This window comes from Leptosomus discolor, chromosome 3 (genome assembly GCF_034619465.1).
Source record: "Leptosomus discolor isolate bLepDis1 chromosome 3, bLepDis1.hap2, whole genome shotgun sequence".
NCBI lineage: Eukaryota > Metazoa > Chordata > Aves > Leptosomiformes > Leptosomidae > Leptosomus > Leptosomus discolor.
The window spans coordinates 52248071-52270144 of record NC_141393.1 but is presented as its reverse complement, the minus strand read 5'-3'; the positions used below and the strand labels follow the sequence as shown (position 1 = coordinate 52270144).

The window sequence follows — 22074 nt, the reverse complement described above, 5'->3', positions numbered from 1 at the left end:
GCCAGGCTGGGCAGCCTCACAGAACCCATTAGTCTGCAGACCACACCAACTTGCTTCCCAGAGGCATGAAAGGACTTGCTTTGGGCTGCTGGTCACCAGCAGCATTGGTTTAGCAACACTTTCCAGCATCCCCCATGCGGGTTGTACTCCCACGCTGTGACCAGGGATGAAAATCCCCCTCAGACCCCACGAGGTGCTGCGTTTGCAGCCCCACGAGTTGGTTCTGAGCCTTCCTCTACCGCTGCCTGCCTTTCCGTGCTCAATGAAGCCCGCCGTGCAAACCGGGAGGTCCCCGGTCACTGCTGGCTGACACTGCACTGAGCAGCAGAGCAGGGGTGGAGGGGCCAGAACTGGGACAATAGCAGCACCTGGCACCCCTGGGTGTCCTGGCTGGGGAGTGAGGGAAGGGACAGCGTGGGCCCTGCAGGACGTGATCCCAGGGGATGGGGCACTAGGAGAGGTGGGAGGTCGCAGCTCCCAGTGGTCTAAGCCCTGTACCCCTATAGCTGTCACATGCTGGGGACCCTCCAGGCCTTGCACACGGGTATGTGCAGTGGTGATGGGTGGCCGCAAGATGGTGGCCTTGTCCCCTCTTGGAGACCTGGGGGCTGTAGGCAGGGCCCACAGCGCTGGGAGGGAGGGTTGAGGATCCTGGGGTCTCTTCTGGGGAAGAAGCGAGATCGGAGGGTGATGCGGGTATCCAGCGTACGAATAAAACCTCTGTGAAGCAAACCCTGCTCAGCCTGGCCTCTGGTGGGAGGATCGCTCAGTGCTGCACTGGCCCTGGGCTTTTCTTTGGGCACAAGGGGGAACCTGGGGCTGGATGTGAACCCCATTGAAGGGGCAGCCGGCGGTGATTTACATTCCCCTGTGCAGCAGCCTGGAGGTAAAGGGGTTGAAGACCAAAGAGATCCTGTCTCTTCACACCTTCTGGTTACCTCCTGCCAGGATGTGATCCCAGGGCTTAGTCCTCCCCAGTGGAGGGCATTAATCCTGCACTGCCAGGACAAAGTTTGGTTAGGCATGTCGATCTCTGGCTTGTAGGTGTGATGTTGGGCTGCCTGCCCTGAGTCCCTGTTGTGGGGCAAACGTTCACACATGCAGTCCAAAATCATCTTGGGCATCTTGTCCCCAGTGCCGAGGCTGGTCCCCATTGCAAGCATATCGTGGGGCTCCCCAGCCCTCAAGCAGTTGGGTGCTACATCGCTGGCAGGCAGTCATGCCTGCCTGCTCCCTAGGCCGCCCCTATGCCTGTCTCAGCCCCATAGCCCTTCACTCCAGCTCCATTGGTCATCCCACACAGCCCCACTCAATGCCTCCCCTAAACTCTCCATCTCCTCTCTGGGCCCCACAGCCTGAGAGGGGATCAAGAAATGGTTTTTCTGCTCAGCGTCATGTGGCACCGTGCTGTGACGTGTGTCCTGCTGCTGATGCTCTGAGCTGAATTTCTGCTCCATGTCCTGGAAGGCTGCACCCCTCTGCCTTGTCTCTGCGGGTGGATGCCCTGCCCAGCGACTGGGGCAAGAGTCAGGGTGAAGAGTTGTTCCTCATGGGGTGAGGGCAATGGGATCAGGTGGGTCTTTCTCATCAGCCCATGGGAGCCAGCCAGGCTCTCCCACAGGGTGCTGGCTGAGACCTTTCTCCCCCTTCTCATTTTTCTTGCTCCTCCTCCTCCTCCTTCCTCCTCCTCCTCCTCCTTCCTCCTCCTTCCTCCTCCTTCTTCCTCCTCCTTCCTCCTCCTCCTCCTTCCTCCTCCTTCCTCCTCCTTCCTCCTCCTTCCTCCTCCTTCCTCCTCCTTCCTCTTCCTTCCTCCTCCTTCTTCCTCCTCCTCCTCCTTCCTCCTCCTTCCTCCTCCTTCTTCCTCCTCCTTCCTCCTCCTTCCTCCTCCTTCCTCCTCCTTCCTCCTCCTTCCTCCTCCTCCTTCCTCCTCCTTCCTCCTCCTTCCTCCTCCTTCCTCCTCCTTCCTCCTCCACCTGCTCCTAGCAGCCCACAAGGGCACCTCTGTCTGCTGCTCCTGCCATCAATATTGAGGTTATCTTTTTTTCTTCTGGCAGCTGCTGTAATTGAAACAAAGCAGGCCGGGCCTCACGGGCTCCGCTCCTCTTGCTCATTTTGCTGGTGCTGCTGAGACAACTAATTCATCTTATCAATGCGTTGTTGGCCTCTTTTCCACCAGATCCAGGCAGAGCCCTCTCCATACCACGTCTGGTGAGAGCAGTCTGTGTCCCTGCAGGATGCTGCTGGATGCTGCTTTGACCCAGCCTCTGGTCCTCAGCTTGCATCAGCTGGATGCTGGCGCCCAGCAGGAGGTGCCAGGGGAGCCAGCCAGGAGGGAGAGATGCAGACTGGAAGGATGCTGATGACTTTTATCTCTTTCTTTTGCATTCTGATGCTTCCTCAGCCCTTTTGTTAAATTCCATATCCGTTCCTTGCACAGCTCCGAAAGGTGTCCCTGGCAAGGAGGTGACAGGTGATGAGTGGGGCATACACAGATTTGCCATCCCTTGCTGATGACCAGATCTGCAATTAGCAGTACCAGATAGAGGGATCATGTCTGGTGCTGGGTGGGTAGTCCAGTGGCAACTGTGCTGCACTGCTATCATTCGGTTGCCTCACAGCAGATGAATTTCCAGCCCTGAAAGCATGGGTTGGTATTTCGCTTTGGGTAGAGAAGTTGAGGCATATGAAAGAGCTGCGACACTGTTTGGGTGAATTCCTACATGTCTGAGTAATGACAAGGGTTTAGGGTAAAGCTGATGCTGCTCCATATATTATTGTCCAAAGGCCTCAAGGGTTTGGGGGTGCTGTGCTTGGGGCCCCCATGGCATCACTCCCCCGAAAGGTGCCAGAGACCTGGAGATCTGCAAAACCTGTGTTGGTGTCTGCACTTTTGTGGTGCTGAGGGAGAGCTTTGCTTTGAGTGGGGTTGAGGAGCGGTGTTTTGTGGGAGTTAACAGTCTCTTCACATCGCTGATGTCTCAGGGAGTGATGGACTCAGCCCCAAGGAGTGCTCAGCTGTCAGGAGGGCTGGCTCATCAGGGGAGGGTCCAGGGCAAGAAACTAGGGCTGACCTCATGTCCTGGCAGTGCTGCACTGTGGTACCATGGTATCTATGCCTGTGCCACCATCCCAGAGGAGGACAGATCCCACTCCCGCATCACATGCAACCTTGGCCCTGTGTGCTGCTCCTGCCGAGGGCCAAGCAGATCCTCTCAGGAGAGAGGGAACAGCCAGTCCTAATGTCAACAGAGGCCTCTTGTGCAGCGATGCTGTGTCAAGAAGAGGAATGGGTCCCTCCTCCTCCACCCATTCATCTGGCAGCCGGGGCTGGCGTGCTGCCAAGCCAGGCTGCTTTGGAAACATTTCATTGAGGAGGCAGCTGAGCCTAGGAAAACAGAATGAAAATATACAGAGAGATCACTGTTGTTAGGCAAAATAAATGCAGTCGGCTGCATTTCTGTCTCCCAAGTCCAACCCAGCCAGGCTCCTCTTGCTTCTATGAAGTGAGGGTGTACACTGCTGCCTGGGGATGGCAGCCATGTATCTCCATCATGGGTTAGGAGCTGGGGAATGAGGGCTGGAGATATCATCGCCAGCTTTGGCCAACTTGCTGATGTCCCTGGTGAGCAGGTCTGGACTCATCTCAGTGTAGCATCACCCAGGGATATGGGACAGAGCAGAGAAACAGCCGCAGAAATGAGCTAGCCCCGACGACTCGTGCCCCCTGCATGGCCACTGGTGCTGGAGGCTGATGAAGACAGGGCTGAGGAAGTTCATCAGAGATTGGCCTCGTTCATTCACATCTCCCTCCCCAGCATCAATCAAGGGTCCTGGGCAGTCATGAGGCCACCAAAGCTGGACATAGCCCAGTCCCTGGGTTTTCAAAGCCCTGTTGCTTGGCATACCCCATCTTTCATCTGCTGTCAGGAGAGCAGAGTCGCCCCAAAGCAGTCCTTGGGGACAGAGGGTGGAAGCATATCTCTGACATCTCTGACTTTTGAGCAAAGGTGCTTTCAACAGGTTTGTCTCTCCCATTTTTTCTCCCACAATCTCTCTTCTCCCGTCAAAGGTCTCCAAGACTCCCCTGGCCATTTGCTGACTCACAAAAGGCCTATCCCAGCTCTTTTACTTCCTCCTGGTGGGTCCAGAGTGGTTTGAGGGAGGCAGAGCTGGAGCCTCAGCCCCATGGAATATCAAGGCTCTTACCCCCTCACAGGTGCTCTCAGTGCCATCCTGATGCAGCTTTTCACGACTTCACCTCCTCTCTTTGTCCACCCAGCACAGTCTTGCACATTGCCATGCAAGAACAAACCAGCCATTTCTCTGTGCTGCTGTTTTCTAGCCCCTACCTTTGCTTGTCGTTGATGGATGATGGCATGGAGGGAACAGTTTGCTTCTGTTACTTATGGGTTTGATCTGGGGGTTGAAAGGAGCCCAGTGTGAGCAGACAAAGCCCCACCAGCACTCCAGGAGAGACACATCTCACCAGCCCGACACACATGGATTTGCAGCACAGAGCAGATGCCCAAGACAGCAGCTGGATCCTGTGCTGGTCTCTGTGTTTATAGGAGCTTTGCTAAAATTCAGGCTCCCCTCTTCTTGCCCTCCCACCAGGAAAGCAGCTAGCAAGATACTCCTTTTTTTGCTGCCATGCGAGGGGAGACTTGCCATGTCTCTCTCTATCTGTCTTTCCTCAAGATGAGCTGGTTGTGATGCTTGGTTTTCAAACGAAACTTGGGGCAGCATTGAGCTGTCACATCCTGCTTTTGTCCCGGGTGCCGGGAGTGCTGGCGCCTCTGCTGAAGCTTTGCCGCTGTCTGCTGCCAGCTCCTACACATGGAGCGATGTGTGAGGGCATGCCATTGTGGAGGGGAGCTGAGATGGGTGAGCTGTTAAAGGGAAGGTCAGCATGGTGCAACCTCCCCCTGTCCCACTGTGCCCCAACTGACCAATACTGAGGGTAGCACTGGGATGTGGCCTCATGAGTGAGTCCTCACGTGGGCTCTCCGCACTGCAGAGAGCTGAGGTATGTGAGTATCCATCGTGACAACTATACCTGACCTCCTTCTAAAGGAGCTGAAGGAAGAGGACAAACCCATGGTACAGCCTCTGAGAGAAAGCACTGTATGGCCTACCTAAAAGACACAAATCCTGAACTGGAGTCAGTGGCTCCCCAGCCACCATGAGAGTCCTCATAAAGATATAAAAGAAAAGCTGAGTTAATGATAGTCGTTGGTTTTTACTGTGAAAGAGGTTCCAGGCTGGAGCCTTTTTTTTTCCACAGGGATGGATGTGACCATGGAAATGGCTTTGGAATAAGCTGTTGAAATGGATAAGGAATGACCCAGATAAGATGTTCCAGGTGTCTGACCTCCAGCTCCTGAAACCTGCTGCTGAGAGTGGCGTGGGATGATGGCAGATGTGACAGTGATGGTCCTAGTGGTGCCTGAGCAACTGCAGCTCAGTAGGGCTGTAAAGACCAGCAGTACCAGGCATGAGGAGAAATATTATCAATTGGACTGAAATGATTTGACTTTAGTCAAAGCTGGTTTTTTATTACGTTTCCCCTGCTGCCCAGCCACCCAGCCAATCAGCATGCAGTAATAAGACCACACAGCCAACTAGCATCCAATGATGTGTCCAGCCAGCCAGTCAGCCATGGGGCACTGTAGCTTCCCAGCCAATCAGCCGTGGGGCATTGTGACCTCCCAGCCAATCAGCCATGAGGCATTGTGATGTCCCAGCCAATCAACTGTGCCTTTGGCACCCATCGCAAGCAGTGAGGGGTGTGCAGGCAGGTCCGACCACCCTGCAAGATCCTCTCCTGGCTGGGCCTGCAGCTGGTGCCCGGGTTTCGTGCCTTCATCTGAGATGAGCTCCACCGCTCCCTTGTTCCACCATTAGTTATGCTCCATCGCTAAGATTTTGCACCTTCTCTTTGGGTTTGAATTTATTGAGGTTTCATCTGGATTGGTTTTTAACTCACCAAATCTGTATGTTATCTTCTCTCCATTACAGATCTTTTCCTTTGTTTTTCTGAAAGAGTGAAGTTGATTCAGTGTATTGTTTCCCACTGGTTTAATTTCTCCCTCCTCCCGTAGAAGAGCATTCCCCACTCAGAGTTATTTATGTTTTAATTACCATTTGCAAAGTGTGTTAAATGCAGCGGGTAAAAGGGTGGGACCATGCAAAGAGGTTATCGTGTGATCTACCCTAGGTTCTCTGCCCAGGGAAGGGGAGTGGGACACCAGGTGATGGACAGCAGAGGGATGAGCCCCAGCCCTGGCCTGTCTCCGACTTCCCACCCAGCCAGACCCTGTGACCTGCTCGTGTCTTTGAAGCCAGGGCAGACCCGATGCTAAAGGCTAACATGAGTGTTGCTTACACCTTACTTTGCCATCATTTATTCATACTCTTGTAGCCAGCAAAGTGATTCCCTGGTTATTTTAGCATCCCTAATTAAGGGGAGGGAACTTCAGCAGCTGGGAGGGGGGCAATCAGCCAGAGGGCTGCTTTCTGCTGAGCTCAGCCCCATGGTAGCCAGTCTGGCCGGGATGGATGCTGCTCTCTGGCGTGGGGCTGAGTAACTTTCTGGAGCACTCTGTGCTTTTAGACTCCACACCGGGGAAGAGACCATTTCTCCTGGAAGCCGAGGGTTCTCGCCCAGCAGCTTGTCCATGCTTAATTGCTGGCCTGCACAACAAATGCGTTTGCTGGAAGGGTGCAGAAATCTCTATGGCAAGGCAGAGGCTCAGCACTTTGCTAATCTTATGGGGGCTGGGGGAAGGCAGCCTGGGCAAGCCAGAGATGTAATGTGTGTGTGTGGGAAAGGGATGGAACAACAGCTCCTGACAGCCATAACTCTCTGGTTGTGTATGAAGGGGAGTCCAGGTCTGCCCGATCCCAGCTTGACGCTTGGTACCCGAGCACCTCCCTCCATTTTTCTCCCTTCCTCACTGCTGTCCCACACCATCTCCATGTTCCTTCTATCCTTCTGCTCCTGGATTCCTCCCTCTCCAGCTGTATGAAGGAGCTTCCCAACCTCCACCCTGCCCCACAGACCCCACCCCTACAGCAGGGCTTGCCAGCTTCCCCCACTCACAACCCCCCCCAGCCTCCTGCTGAGGTCCTCCAGGACCCCCAGCTCTGCCAGGTCCAAACTCCCAGTGCCTGTGGTGCACAGTAGGCAAAGGCAGTGTGTCACAGGATGCACTAGGGAGGGCATGGCATGGTGCTGGGTGCAGGCATCCTTGATCCTGGATCAAGGATGGCCTGAGGTTTTTCTTGGGGATTGCTGTCCCCCTTGGCAGTAGATGAAGGGCACAGAAGCTGCGGCACACTGAGCATCCCCTGCTTTAAACTTACGCATCCTTGAGCAGATACAGAGACATATAGGCAAGTAGAGTTACTCCTGCGTCAAAGTGAGGGTGAGAGCAGCCATCCTGCATCCGGCCTTTGAGTTCAGCCCGTGCTTAGAGAGGGGAGATGGTACTTTCAGTCCTTGCATTTCTCTTTTGGGTACACAGACAACTGCAGTCACACATGAAGGAGGTTACTGAGATTGTCAGTTCTGAGAAGTTTCGTAAAATAACTGGCTGGCTAGTGAAAAGGAACTTTATTGGAGTCCCTGCTGAAAGAGGAGCACAGTAATAACTCAGCGCCAATGAGTCAGTGGAGAATCTATGGGGAATTCAAACATTTTGGTGGGAAAAAGCTCCAGCTTATGCTTTGTCAGAGACCTTACTACTCACTGGAGAATCTAAAAATGGGACTCAACTCAATGGTCAAACACATCAAGGTATTCCTCCTCTTGCTTGGAAGGCCAGATATTTCATAAGGCAATGCTCTCTGTCTCTTCCTGGACATCAGATCCACAAGGATGCTAAGGAGTAACTATCCTGGGCAATAGATCCCTCTGCTCCTGATCACATTAAGTCAGGGGAGCTGCAGGCTGCGTTATTGCCCATGTCCCTTCCCTCCTGCCTCTGCTCTGAACAGCACCAGCAACATGGGAAAGGCAGAAACAGACATGTTTCCAGGCAGAAACAGACATGTTTCCAACGAGTGCCTAGGGCTGGTGACTGTAGCAGGGAGCTTGGCTGCTGATGAGCCCAGTTTCGGCTGCTTCGGAGCAGCAAATCCTCTGGGTAGCTGGAGCAGGAGCTTGGTGGCTGCCTGCACTCTGCTATCTAGCTTCTTTCCCATCGCTAATTGGCAGTAAGGCTTCTGCTGCTCTTGTATGTCTTCATCTGTCGTCACAGGACTTCCTTGGTGCTCACTGGGTCTTGCAAAGCTCTGCTGTCATCTTTGCAAGGCTCAGCCAGTGTTACCCAGGTTAGTGAGTGCACAACACTGACTGTTCAGAGCCAAAGCAGTGTCGAAGAGGCACAGGAGCATCCAAGAGAGGGGAAGATGCCCAGGGAAAGGCAGTCTGTCTGCTGAGGATGGGGTTTGGGCATGGTGCGGAGAAAGGAGAGCAGCTACGTGCAGGTGAGCAGGTGGGAAGCAGTCAAGGAGGTGGCAACCCATTGGGCTGAGATGTGGCATGTACCAGCACTTACCTTGTCTGCCACAAAACAAAGCACGGGTGCCAGGAAACCTGCAAAGGGCATCTCAGCAGCATCCTTTTCCTCTCTCTTTTTTAGGGCTCTTGAATTTGGTCTCTAGCAAGAGGAAAACAGATTCCTTGCTCCACAGCACCTGCAGCTTAAAACTGGACTTCTGACTGAGCTGGCACCCGAAGAGTTTCCCATGGTATTGCCTTGCACTGCTGCCTAACTGTGGTGTAGGGCCATGGGGACTCCAGCCCCTTTGGTCAGTAAATTTTCTAGTCAGGGAGTCAAAATAAAATGCTTTCTGGGGCCAGCATGAAAAATCAGCACTTTGTGAATGACACCAGTGCTCAGGCCAGAAGGGCTGAGTCTGGTGGGTTGCAGCATGGGCCAACCCCGACCTAATGGCCTCAAAGCCAGGAGGGGAACTGGGGCTGACGGTGGCAGAGGCTCAGCAAATGGCCGGGCTCAGTAAAGCATGCGGTGAATTATTGATGTACCTGGTTCCAGGCTCTGAATGAGCAGCATCAGGGCCTGGGCAGGAGGCTGACATTTTGCATCCTTCCCTGGGGAGAAGAGGTCTGTCCATGTTCTCTGGAAGGAGGAGAGCTTCCCGCTGAAAATTCAAGGCAATGATGAAAAGCACAGAGAGAGATGTGAAGGAGTGGGAAGCAACAAATGTTCAGATGAGGAGGGAGAGGAAAAATAGATTGATTTGTCTTTGAAATAACACGCTAGCCCCCCAGAGACAGGCTGGCCAGCCGCTGCACCGACCTTGCTTTGATTTGAGTCTGGATTATATGTTTTATGCAGTGAAAAGTCAGCTCGTTGGGAATGAATAACATCCCTGCTCGGGCTGAAGTCTAAAATCCTCTTTATTGGCACCGTCTGGGGACAACATAAGTAAGGACACTCAAGGTTGTCACTAGGTGAGCTCTGCAGAAACTGGTGGCAGAGGGACCAGACAAGCTGGGGTGCTGTGTCCCAGCCCTCATGCAGGCTCACCCCCTGCTTGAGCAGACCCAGCAGCTGCGGGGAGACACAGGTGCCAGCAAAAACTCCTGGGCAGCCAGGCTGCTGTAACACTGGAGCCTGCAGCCTCCATCATCGGAAGAGCTTAAGATCCTGCTGGACTGATCTCTGCCGGGAAGGTGTGCTCTACCTTGGGGCAGAAGGGTACTTTGGGATGGCCCCTTGAGTCCCCCTGTGCAGCCAGGGAGGGGCAGAGGTGGCTGAAGCCCTTCTCATCCCCCCAGGTCCTGCTGCCACCACAGTGAGCAGCGGTGACGGGCAAAATGCTGTGCTCACAAGTGCTCCCTGTCACAGCAATCCTGTATGGAGAGCAAAATGCCCTTTGGGGTTAAAAAAATGGGGATGTGATTCTTGGGAAAATTGTAAACAAATCTGTATGTAGCTGCTACCTGAGGCCAGGCCCTGTCACTGGTTAGCACTGATTATCTTGAACAAGACCAGCGGCTGCAAGGAACACCTCAGCCTTGAAGGAAGACCTCTTCCTGACCTTCATCGATTAGCATGTGGCTTATTCTCTGAAATGGAGATCTCTCATTGCAGTAGCTCTGCCTGCTCACTACCTGCCTGAGATCTGATTTCTTCCCTCAGAGTCCTGTGAAGGAGACCTTGGGCTTGGACATACCTCGTGGCATAACAAAGGTGCATAATTATTTCCTGTTCCCTAATTGCATCGCCCTGTTATTCCAGGAAATGTACTCTTGCTCTGTCAGTAAGAGTAAATAGGAGATCGCTGCAACAAGGGAGTAACCGGTAATGGTCTAGATGTGACTGAACTGCAGATAGACAGGAATTGGTCTTAGATTCTCAAAGCACTGAGAATAACAGCAAGAAAACTGAACTCTCAGATCTGCGAGCTCTGCTATTCTTCAGAGGTTTGTCACTCAAAATTAGACAGGACAAAAGAATGGAAATGTATATCTGGGGAAAATTGTAGGACAATTTTCTGCTGCTGGACACAGCAGCAAAACAACCAGCCCCGTCAGGGCAGCGGCACGCTCCCCATCAGGCCCGAATGGTGCTGGTCCCAGGAGTGCTGCCAGCACTCTGCTGAAGCAGAGGCTGGTGAGGAGTCAGCTCCCTGGATTTTGGGGTGCTGGCTCAGGCAATGTGTGCTGAGGGACCTTGCTTCAATGCAAACCCACCTAAGAGCACAGCAGAGCTCTCTGGGAGTCAGCACTGCCTGTGTTTCTTCATCTCCTCTCCCAAACGCTGAGTGTGCCACAGGACCTGGTATTTTCTCTGCACCCAAGGGTGTTGCAGTGATGTGTGAGATGAGCACCTTTACCACAGGCCTTTAAAGGAAAAAGCAAACCCTGGTGCCCACTGAAGGTTAGGGCGCTGCTGTCTGCTCTGCTACCCACACTAAAGCCGAAGGTGATTTGTGGGTTAAGCTGGGTGTTAGATCTGTGGGTTAGGCTGGACATCGAAAACCGGGTACGGCAGGGCTTGCAGCAGGAGCGGTCCCCGGTTCCCACCGGACACCTCCGGGGGCGCGATGCCATGTACAGCCCTGCCGTGCCCCTCTGCTGCCCCTGACTCAGCACAAGCTCCTTGCGCTCGGCCGGCCTCGGCACCCCCTCATACCCCAGCGCCGCGGGGACCGGCAGCCGCGGGCCCTTCCCGCTCTCCGCCCGCCGGGCTCGGGGTACACTGCGTCCCCCGAGTGTCCCCCGCCCCCGCCCGGGGACACAGCCAGGAGGGCACGGGGGCGGTCCCCCGGGGCGATCCCGTCCCCGCCCCGCGGAGCCGGTTCCCCGGCAGGTGCAGGTCGGAGCGGGGGTCCGGCGGCCGGCGGGCAGGGGACTGCCGCGCGTCCCGCCCCGGCGGGGGCAGGCTCCCGACCGGCGGGACCACCCCCTCCAGTCTCCACCCCCGGTCCCTCCGTCGCCCCCCCCCCCCCCCCCCCCCCCCCCCGCCCGCCCGCTCCTCCTCCCCGTCTCTCCTCCCCTCGCCCGGCTCAGTCGGTCGCAGCCATGGCGGAGGGAGGAGAGGGAGAGGAGCTGCTCCGCCCGCCGCTGCCCGCCGGCGCCCCGGGCCCCAAGCGCTTGTGCTCCCGGGCCTGCCCGGCGGGGGGCACCGGGGCCGTTCACCCCCGTCCCGGGGCCGCAGGGGCCGGCGCGGGGCCCGGCGCGGGGGCCAGCGGGGCCGCTCCGGCTCTGGCCGGCTGTTGCCCCGCGGCGGCGGCGGGGCCGGCGGGGGCGGCGGGGCCGGCGACGGCGGCGGCGGGGCCGGGGGACGGCGGCGGGGCGGGCAGCCTGCTGCAGCCCGAGTCGCTGCTGGACGCGGCGGCCAAGCGGGTGGCGGGGAGCTGGGCCTTCGAGCGGGTGGAGGGCCGCTTCCAGCGCATCCCAGAGCCCGTCCAGCGTCGCATCGTCTACTGGAGCTTCCCCCGCAGCGAGCGGCAGATCTGCATGTACTCCAGCTTCCAGCCTGGCCGTGCCGCCGCCGCCGCATCCCCCGCCAGCGCCGCCGCGGGGGGACCCTCAGCCGCCACCGCTGCCCCCGCCCCGGCCGGTGAGGAGACCCCCGCCGCCGGCCCGCCGCCGCCCGCCGCCCCCGCCGCTGCCCCCGCCGCCGCGCCGCAGGGCGAGGGGCTGCCCTTCCGCCGCGGCATCCGCCTGCTGGAGACCGGCGCGGTGGACAACGTGCTGCAAGTCGGTGAGTGCCAGGACGGGGCCCCTGGGGGCTTAGGGCCCCTGGGGGCTTGTATCTCCCGTCCCCCCACCCCCGTCATCGCCCCCCCATTCCCTCCGAACACTTCAGCCTTTTGTCTGGCGCGGTTGTGGTTTGACAGGAAAATCCTGCCCCGGGGGCAGGGACCGCCGTGTGGCTCCTCTGGGAAGATGCCGGCTTTGGGTTTGGAGGGTGGGAAGGCTGGGGGCGACCCCTCCTCCCGGTGAGGGGGAGGCGTGTGTGTGCCCGGGTATTACCGGCAGCTGCCCGCAGCGTGGACACCGTCCATCCAGCCCGAGTGGGAAAATAAAGCCAGCCCCTTCCCCCCCCCCCCCCGCCGCCAAGGACCCGTCGGGGATTTGTATGGAGGGCACGCAGCCCTGCCGGCCCCCCCGCCCCGCAGCCGGGGTCCCGCTCACGCCTGAGCACCCACACCCACGCAGGTCCTGGCTCTTCCACCGGGCGGTGGGTTGATAAACATAATGCATCTCTCCAGCAGCTCGGAGCGTTTGTCTTTGTCTTCTCCATCAGGGGCTTGCCCCCCTTGGCAAACCTCTCGGGGGGCATCTGACCCCCGCTTTCCCCTTCCCCCTTCCCAGCCCCCCGCACGGGCACCTTCAGCGGAGCCGGCTGGTGGAGGACGAAGGGAAGCGTCGGGGTGACAGGTTGGGCGGACTGGCAGGTACCATGGGCGGCCTGGCGCAACGCGCATTTTGGGGACGGGTGCGTGCGGCCTTGTCGCTCTCGTTTGGTGACGAAGGGGCCATGGGAATGATGGTGGGAGTAATGGCATCGTGTTTTCTCTCCATGGGCAGGTGGCTTTTGTGTGCGCTGGCAGAGGGGCATTGTCAGAGAGGAAGTGTTCCTCTTCTCCCGTCCTTTCAGTCCCTGTCCCCATTTGAAATCCACCTTATATCTGTATATATTTAAAGAGAAACAAATTGTGGTGTTTTACATAAAATCATCTGCTCCTGATTGTTATTGGAAGTGATTGAAATGTGCGTTCCTATTAAAATGACATTAGGCTAGAATTTGTTTTGCAAATGAAAAATGTAAATTCATCTTCTGCCAGGGTATGTCGTGAATGAGTGAAGGGAGGGTGGTTTTTGTTGTAAGGAATGGTTAGTTCGGCTGTGTTTATTTAAAGAGCCCTCCTCCCTTTGGGGGAAAAAAAAAATACCTATTTGATGTAGTTTACATTCAGAAGAGCATTATCAAAACATTTTCCATTTAAGACGTGAAAATGGGAGACAGCAGAAGAATTCTCCATCCACCTCTGAGGATATGCAGTGAAAATTCCCGTAGCACAAAAGGTTTTTCTCTGAGGATATGATTATACCCTTTTTTTGGGTGAATTAGTATTTTGTAAGGGCTGTGTTAAGATGATTAATTATTCTGTTTAAAAATACTTGGAAACTCAAAACCAAATAATTTTTTTAGAAGGAGGGGAGCACCTCTTCAGAAACTTTATAATTAGGAGGGGAGGAAAAATAATAGCTTACTGTGGGCGATGCTTTGTTGACTTGCCCACCAAGGTGCGGATGCAGTGAGCAGTCGGTGTGGGAGGGGGAGACAGAGGTAACGGTTGCCTAAAACCAGGGCTGGATCTGTACAAAGGAATTTTCTTTTTTAATGAGTATTAAAATTCATTTATCTTTGAAATGTGGCTCTGATGAGGCTTTAGCCAATGCTGTGAAGTATCTAGCTGAGCGCTGGGGTCAGGTGCGTGTGGGACACTCAGAGCAATTGCATCCCAAAGTGATGTCCAGTGCTGGCATCCAGTGTCATGCGTGCCCCGTCTCCCTGCGCTGCTGCTTTGGGTGAGCCAGAGGATGGGGCGGATGGTCCCAGCTCTGGCGTTTCCTATCCCCTGACAAGTCTAAACCATCTCCCCAGCTTTGAAATCGGAGCTTACGCCCATTGTCCTCCGAACCATAGCTTTTTAGATGAAGCAGCATGTTCTGGAAGCGCTTGCCGCAAAGTCGGTGGATGATTTATCTCTTGTTTTTACAGCCTGAAAGGGGTGCGGGCTGCTCGCCGTGGGAGTTTGCCTTCAGAGCAGGGGGGATTTGCATCTTGGCTGTACTGCGGCTCCTCTTTGGATGACGGCGGGTGGGTGATGCAGGGTCAGACACCTCTGTTTTTGTCCTCAGAGCAGCTCTGTCACAGCGGTCCTTTGCAGCCCTGAGCAGGAGGAGGAAAATTTACATCAAACAAAAGGCTGTGAAGGGCTGTGTGTTTATCCGGGGCGGACGGGAGGCATAGCCGAGATGTCCTCTGCCAACTTTCCACATCCATCCTGCGGATGCTGCTGGAAGGTGAGGTGGAAGAGCTCCAGCCACTGGAGACACATACACTTTGTGGCTGTGTGTGTGTGTTTGCAATTAAGATAGGAACTTGCTTGTCGGCATATACGGGAACCAGTAAGTCTTGGAAACAAATAAAACCTCAACCCTGGCTTACTTGATGCTCACTAGTGCTAAATCAAAACTACTGTTCCTCTCTAAGGATCTCTTTAATGGACACTGCCAGCTCCCAGTGTCACAACCTGAGGTTTGCACACTTGAGATTTGCTGTTAATAAAGATCAGATGTTTGTACAGTTATGTTTCTGACTCAGACCTGTGAAAAAATAAGGATAGTACGGATGTGAAATTCCTTCTTTCTGTGGTTGGAAAAATCTTTGAAAAATTGAAAGCCAAAATCCAAGAGGAATGACCTTCTGGAGATGGAAGATGGTATGGAGGGATGAGGGTTGTACTTGTGGGGCAAGCTGCTTTGGGTTTCAGCTACCTTGTGCTTACAAAGCTGTCAGGTCTGAAAAAAAAACCATGTATGCCACATTATCAACCAATAATTCCTTCATGCTTAGTAAAACTTAAACGAGGCTTAAACCCTGATCTCACTGGAGTCGTTAAATTGATTTTTTTTTTCTGCTCAAAGAAAGATCTTGGATGTTGAACACAGGCATCTTTGTCTTCTTAAAAACTGCTTTATTATTATGTGTACAGATCCCGTCTTTGTGTGTGTGTGGTGTGTGGGTTTTTTTTTTTCTTTTAATTTTTAGACAAATGACAAAAGCATGCAGGAAAGGAATGCAGAAATGCCAGGCTTAATATAAAGCATGCAACTGCACTGCATGCTGGGAATCCTAAAGGATACAAAACCTTTAACAACGGTGGTTAATTTTTAACAAGTTCGCTCGCATAAATATTTATGCACAAAAGTTTTTACACCGTTATCTCTTGGGTTTTTGGAGAGAGAAAAGGCCTTTGGTGGATTTTGACAGTAGGCTGTGATCCGGCAGAGCAAATTCATGTTTCTTGGTTGCGCTCCCCAGTATGGTATAATACGGTTTGCCCTCGAGTAGTTGTGGCTGCCGATGGGTGGGCGAGTGTCCGTGGCAATTTTAGGTGGGAATTCTCCTTTTTTATTGCTTTTATGATTACTCGTGAGAGGAAGGATTGAGCTTTGTGTTGTTCTTTGCATTGTAACCAGCCACTTAGGAACCTGTATGGTGTGTGCTCCTTACCCACAGATAAGCCTTTGTGCCCTGATGGAGAGGTATGCAGTCCAGCCGTAAGTACATAGGCAGAATTTACTTTTGCTGTTAGAGTAACAATGAAGCAGGGCTTTAAAATGCCCTGGCTTTGTAAATACTTGGAGGGAGCTGGTTTTATTCAAATCTGCAATTAATTCTGAATATTTTGCCTGATGCTTTGCAGTCCTGGGTACCTTCCTGTAGTTCCTAGTCCTGTGATTAAGCTGGACATCCAGGCACGGGGGATTTTCTGACCCTGCTTCAACAGCCTTCTGCCTGGGCAGGGAGGTTAAGCTACACTTGATACCTATAAATGCATTTTAATGGGAGGAGTTCTGATTTGAGAGCTTTTTGTTACACTAATGTTTTCAGCTTCTGTTGGTGTATATTTGTAATGAGGCCTGTTGAAATGCAGCTTCAGCGGTAAAAATACCGGTGTGTGCCTATGCCCTTAATGTGGTTGAAACTACTTTTAGGGGTTTTTTCCAAAACTTTTAGATTCTTTACATTGTTTTTTTTTTTTTTTTTCTCCTAAAAATGCTTGCTTTTAGGCAAGCATTTAATTTCCCTCTCCTGTGACGTGGTGTGGGGCAGAGGCTAAATTTGTATCCAGTTGCTTTTAAAAGTCTGAGTGGTATGCTGCTTTATAGAGCTGTTTTATTTGGGGAAAAACATTTTGACAGGGCTCTCTAGGGCCAGTTGTGGTTGCTTTTGTTTTGTAAAGATCACTCTCCTCCTGGGTCTAGGTTTAAAGCTGTATTCAGTGGGAGCAGGTTTGGAAGGAATGCCATGGGTCGTGAAATGTATTTTTTTTCATGTTGAGCCCCGGTGTCCCATGTCAGGGTGCTGCTGAGGGAGTTTAATTTTTCTGTATCCTCTTAGTTTTTGGGTGGGGCGATTGTTACACAACATGTTTCCAATTTGCTAATTGATTTTTACTTTATTTTTCTTTATGGTGATATTACTTTATCCTACCTTATATGTTAAAATACTTAAACCACATAAAAGGGGCCAGCAGAGGTTCATTAGCCCTATCATGATGGAAACTGTTGAACATTTTAAGTAAATGTTAAGGTCTTTAAGTTTTTAATTATTTTTTTCTTAACATATATAATTAAACTAAAGGATTATTAGGCATTAAAACTTATGGTCTGTTTATTGCTGCTCCCTCTTAGGTGAGATGTTTCTTGAGCGTGTTCTGGATTGTATTACAGAAACTGGAATTGGAGATGATGAAAACCACCGGAGTTTCTTGCTGGTAGTACAGGGAGAGCCAGGAAGACTTTGACAGCTGGAATTTTAGCCTTTCTCTTTTTTTTTTTTTTTTTTAACACAGATTTAGGCTTTTGAGTCTTGAGTCTTTTTTTTTTTTTTTTTTTTTTTAAGAGTATCAACAGACCCTCTGAAGCTGGAACATCTTTTAAACTAGGTGGTTAATTACTCCAGGCAAAACGATGCTAGCTTAAAAAGGCTAGAGGCCTGGGAAAAAAAAAAAAAGGCACAAGAAATTAAATATTTAGTTTTGGCTTTAAGAATAGATAGGGTTAAAGTGTTTTTCAGAAAGCAGGTGTGACAAGTCCTGGTTTCAGGCTTGAGCAGTCAATAGGACTTTATTCTCAGCTTACCTGTGCTTTATAAAGCTTAGCCCATGTGAGAGGCTGGCTTGCTTCGCTTCCAACTCGCACAGTGTTCACAGCAGACTCTAATTTTGGTCACATCTAGCGAGAATCTTTTAGGAAATATTTAACTGTGCTAAAACTGCAGTAATATAAACCACATGTGCCTGTGTGCTTTGTTTCTGAAGCTTTGTGCGAGGGAATGTGCTTTGCTGTTATTTGACACTCGCTTTGATGTTAGATGTTTTATGATTAGTCCCTCTAACCTCAGATAGGACTTTTGGAAAACTGAAATGAGCTTGTCTATCCAATAGCTCTGTAAAGTCACATTCAGCTGTGAATACTCTCTTGTGATGTGTCAGCCTTTAAGTTTCTTTAGAAATACGTGTATTAAAAAGAAATAATCTTGGTGGTTAGGGTAGAAGAGACAGTTCATGGGCTTATGTGTTTCCTTGGTGTATAAATGAACCTAGCCGTGGAGGAGGACCTGGTCCATGGGGGACATGGCAAGCTTTGAGTGGTTTTGGGGTTACATCCTGCTCCTCTTTCCCAGTGGGAGACCTGCTCCTGTCTGGGGTTAGCTCAGATGAATGTCATGGCCAACCTTGTGCTTGCATTTAATTTTTAGGGGTTTTGCATTTAAGTGGCACGGACAGCTCTGTGTTTAGTGGTGATGTAAGTTTTCCTCCCACTGCCCTTGAGACTGGAGTAGCTCATGTGGGTGAGAGGCTGAGTGGAAATTTCAGGAGGAACAACATCTTTTTGCCCTCTCAAGGCAGCCAAAACCAGGGATTTTCAGTGAGAGGCCAAGGCTTGTTGCTGCGTGATGATGCTTTGTGCTTAAAGTGGGTGAATTTTCTTCTGGGGATGTAGGGATGTTGCAGTTTCTTCTGTGGGTGTGAGGCTTTGAGTTTTGTTCCTCTGGCCACTCTCGGAGGAGCTGGCCTCACATAGCGTCCCAGGCAAGGTGGTGGGGGAGGAGCCTTTGCTTGCTCACCTGCCTCTTTGCAGTGCTTGTTTCTTCTGGTGGCGCAGTGGATGAGATTTGCTGGAGACCTGGGAAGGTGGATGCTGGGATTCTCTCCTGGCTTTGCTCACCAGGAGGGGGGTAATGGTTGAACCTGTGTTTCTCCATCGATCTCCCCATCTGTGGCTGGTTGTTCATGACTTTATTTTGCAAGAAGCCAGAGGTGTGGAATAGCTATCTTAAGGGTATTAAAATTAACTTCTAGTATGTCCTGTCTTACATTTGATGATGTCTTGAAGAGGTTCTGTCATGGGGTTGTCATACTCGTGGTCTTCTGGGGATGAGAGGCAGGGAGGAAAGCAGCTTCTCTGAGTAACTGCTTCCTGTCTTTGCTGAGTCTTGGCTTTCTCTGGCATCAACGTCAATAGAAATCTGTCTGTTTTTCAGTGTAAACAAAAACTCAAAGACCCCAAACCCCAGTTATGCTAATAAGTGCTGTAAGACAAATCTATTTTCTAGATAGAGCCAGTTTTGGAGCCAGAACGTGGGATGGCGGTGGGGAGCACTCCCTGTCCACTGGCAGAGCTGCTGAGGCCCTGGAGGTGCTCTCTTGCACACTTGGAAGAGCAGTACTGAGCCCTGTTTCATTTTTTGCCTGGTGTTCACAACGCAGGGTTTGATGTACAGGCCTGGCCCCATACTTGTTGTGCTGTTGCAACAGGAGTTGGGAAAGGGCCTGATAACATCTTGCAGAGAGACACAGACACAGATCCTGCAAAACGACTTCTTGGGGGATGTGAGGGGGAAAGCATCTTCATGGGTTTACAATGAAATGTCCCAGGAGCAAAGATTCAGTTTTTCAAACTTTTTTTTTAATCATGATGTTTAAATATTAATAGATTCTACTTGATTTCTGCAGCAGGTGTGTTTTATTAAATGCTGAGTATTCACCTGTGCGTGACACCACCATATTTCTCTCCAAACAGATTTTCTAGCGCTGTATTTTAAGAGCATTTGCTTTTTTGTCTCAAGCTTATGGCTTAGGATTTTGTGCAGGATTTGGGTTAGTCCTTGTAAAATGGTGCATTTAAAGTAGTGCACAAATTAATAAAATCCTGGGCTTTTACTTGTTGCATTCTAGGTGCACGTTGCCAGGGATTTTTCTTTTTCCAGGGATTTTTTTTTGTGTGTGTGTGTGTTTCTCACATCATTAAAAACAAAGCCATGAATGTGCTTAGGAGGCAGATCTGCTGGGATGCCAGCTTGGAAGAGTTGCACGCGGATATGTTGGTCCAACTTGTTGCCTGCAAATGTCCTGCTGCTGTCGCCCCTGGGTTAAAATTGGGGTGTGTGTGTGCATCCCCCTTGCGATGCCCCGCTTATCACTGGGTGCCTGTAACGAGCTGCCTGCACCTACGCCACCCAGCTCGTTTGACCGGGGGCCACCAATCATTATTGAGGTTCGCTCAGCCTGATGTGGTGTGGTATCTGCCTGGCTGCTGTCTTTGCACCTGGAGACGGTGCCCATGCCCCGCAGCTGCTGGTGGGGAGGGATTCCCTGTGGGAACTCCGGAGACTTGGTGTCTGGGACCTTGTCAAGGTCAGGACAAGCTGTGCCTCCACTCCGAATGCCGTCCAGTAGCCCGAGCCTCCATCCTTCAGCTGGTGCTTGTGTGTGGGTGACTGCTCAGGATGTCAATAATAGCCATTACTTGTTATTGGTGTTAGGTGGTTTTTAAAGGCAGGGATCGCAGGAGGTGCTGCACCCTGGCTGTGGCTGTGTGGCTGCCTTGATGAAGACGAGTGCCCTGTCAAAGGGGTGGCAGAGCAATAAATGGGTTCCTGAGATAAATAAAATTTGCATTAATGAACTACAATGGCTTGGGATGCCAAATTAAAAGTAGTATGTCTGGAGGATGAAAAATAAATGTATTTTCTGTCTCACTTGCTGGTTCTCGTCTCTTGATTTTCTTTATCAGAAATAAATTTTTAATTTTTTTTAAGCCAGTTGTGTTTATTTTGGTAACAGTTTATTGGCTGCTCTGTGTACAGAAGCTTTCTCTTGAAAGTACCGAAACTATATTAAAAGTGCTTTTGGCTGTCATCTTTTATTTTGCTTCTCCTTCGTTCTTTTCCCAAAGCTGGGTTGTTGCTCTATCAAATGCTCTGAAACTGTCTGGTAGCATTTTCCCTGCGGTGCTCTGTATAAACTGGAAATAAAAAGGGAAGAAATTGCAGGATTTGGATTTCTGCAGCTTTTTTTTTTTCTTTCTCTGTGTGTGTGTGTGTGTGTTTATGTCCCCCATTGAAGCCTAAGCAGCTGTATCCATCCACACAGCCCGCTGATGGCATGCACAGATCTGTTTCTTGTGATTAAAAGGAGAAATAATACCCCAGTGTTCAGAGAGGGGCCAGAGGGGTAAGTAAGCGCCCCGGGAGCAGAGCTTCTCCCCTCCTGCCTACCCCTGCCTGCTTGGCCCAGGGACCAAGGGAGATGGCAGCCTAGCTGCTCCTCCCCACATCCTTGTGGCTTTATACCCCCATGAAAGAAGCATCCCAAGCCATTTGTGGAGAGCTGCCCTGCTGCAACATCTCCACCCTGGGGTGGGCTCCTCCATGCTGTACCAGCAACCTGCCGAGGCCCCGGGGTTTTTATTCTATTCTAAGGGTGTCGAAACATTTTGGCGGCACTGTGGCTGCTTGCTACTGGCGTACTTTGAAAAATACCCAGCAAGTGTTGAGCATCTGTCTGTGAAGGGGGAGGGAATTCCCCCCCCCCTTATTATTTTCTGACAATTGTCCTCTCTTGGTGTTGCTTTGGCTATTATGGGTTTGTAAAATAGAACTATATATGACCTTTTATCTTACAAGAAATAGGTTAAGCCATTTTTAAAGAAAGTGGTGGAGTCAGCAGTGCTGTTAAGGAGCTGCTTTCGCATGGTTGATAGGCTGTGAAGCCATTCAATGGACTTTGGTTTCAGAGACAATATCTGTTTAAATTAATCTTTGTCAGATACATGCCACTGCAGACAATTCAAATTCCATTTGCTTTCTGATCTCATAACAAAAAAGCACCTTACACTGGTTCTTTTATCATAAAATTAACTTTTGTCTGTGTGTCCTGGAAACAGGGGTGGCATAAAATCTAGTTAAAAGGCTCTGTTATAGGAGGATTCTGTTTCTTTGTACAAGGCGGACTTTTATTCCCCCTTCTTTCCCCTGCGTGCATTTAAAAAGAAGACGAGTGTTTGAGATAGATTAGGGAGAATGCCAGCAGATGGACCGATTCTGTTGTTGCTGCTGGCAACCATCTAAGCAGCCATTTTGAACAATGCTGATACCGGGGTACTGATAACACAAAGATGAGGATGGGATAAATATCCAGCTAGTCCCTTTCTCCCCGCCTGCTCCTCCTCCCTCCCTTTCACGCCGCTGCTGCAGCCCTGTTATTAGAGAACCCGATTGTTTCCAGAGAAATGCTTCATCCTCTTATCTTGGCTGGTGGATGTTTAGTGTTGCTTATCGCCTTGATTTTCCTCGTGGTTGGTGGAGACACTGGCAGATTGGCCTCTCACAGGAATGCCTGCTGTGTGGGTCCTAAGGGGAATGGGATATTTGGGTGCTTGGCAGTTGTGATGCTGTTTCCTCTACCCTAAGTAGAGGTATTTGGTCCTTCCCGTATAAGTGGAGACTG

General features: G+C 51.6%; 1 protein-coding gene across 1 annotated transcript in view; it reads left to right on the top strand.

The window, feature by feature from the left end:
* Positions 1–11557: 11557 nt before the first annotated feature.
* Positions 11558–22074, top strand: part of ZSWIM5 (zinc finger SWIM-type containing 5) — a 101260-nt gene continuing 90743 nt past the window's right edge. Inside the window, exon 1 of the mRNA XM_086462263.1 lies at positions 11558–12242. Coding sequence (XP_086318389.1) covers positions 11558–12242 — 685 coding nt within the window. The remainder of the gene's footprint in view (positions 12243–22074) is intronic.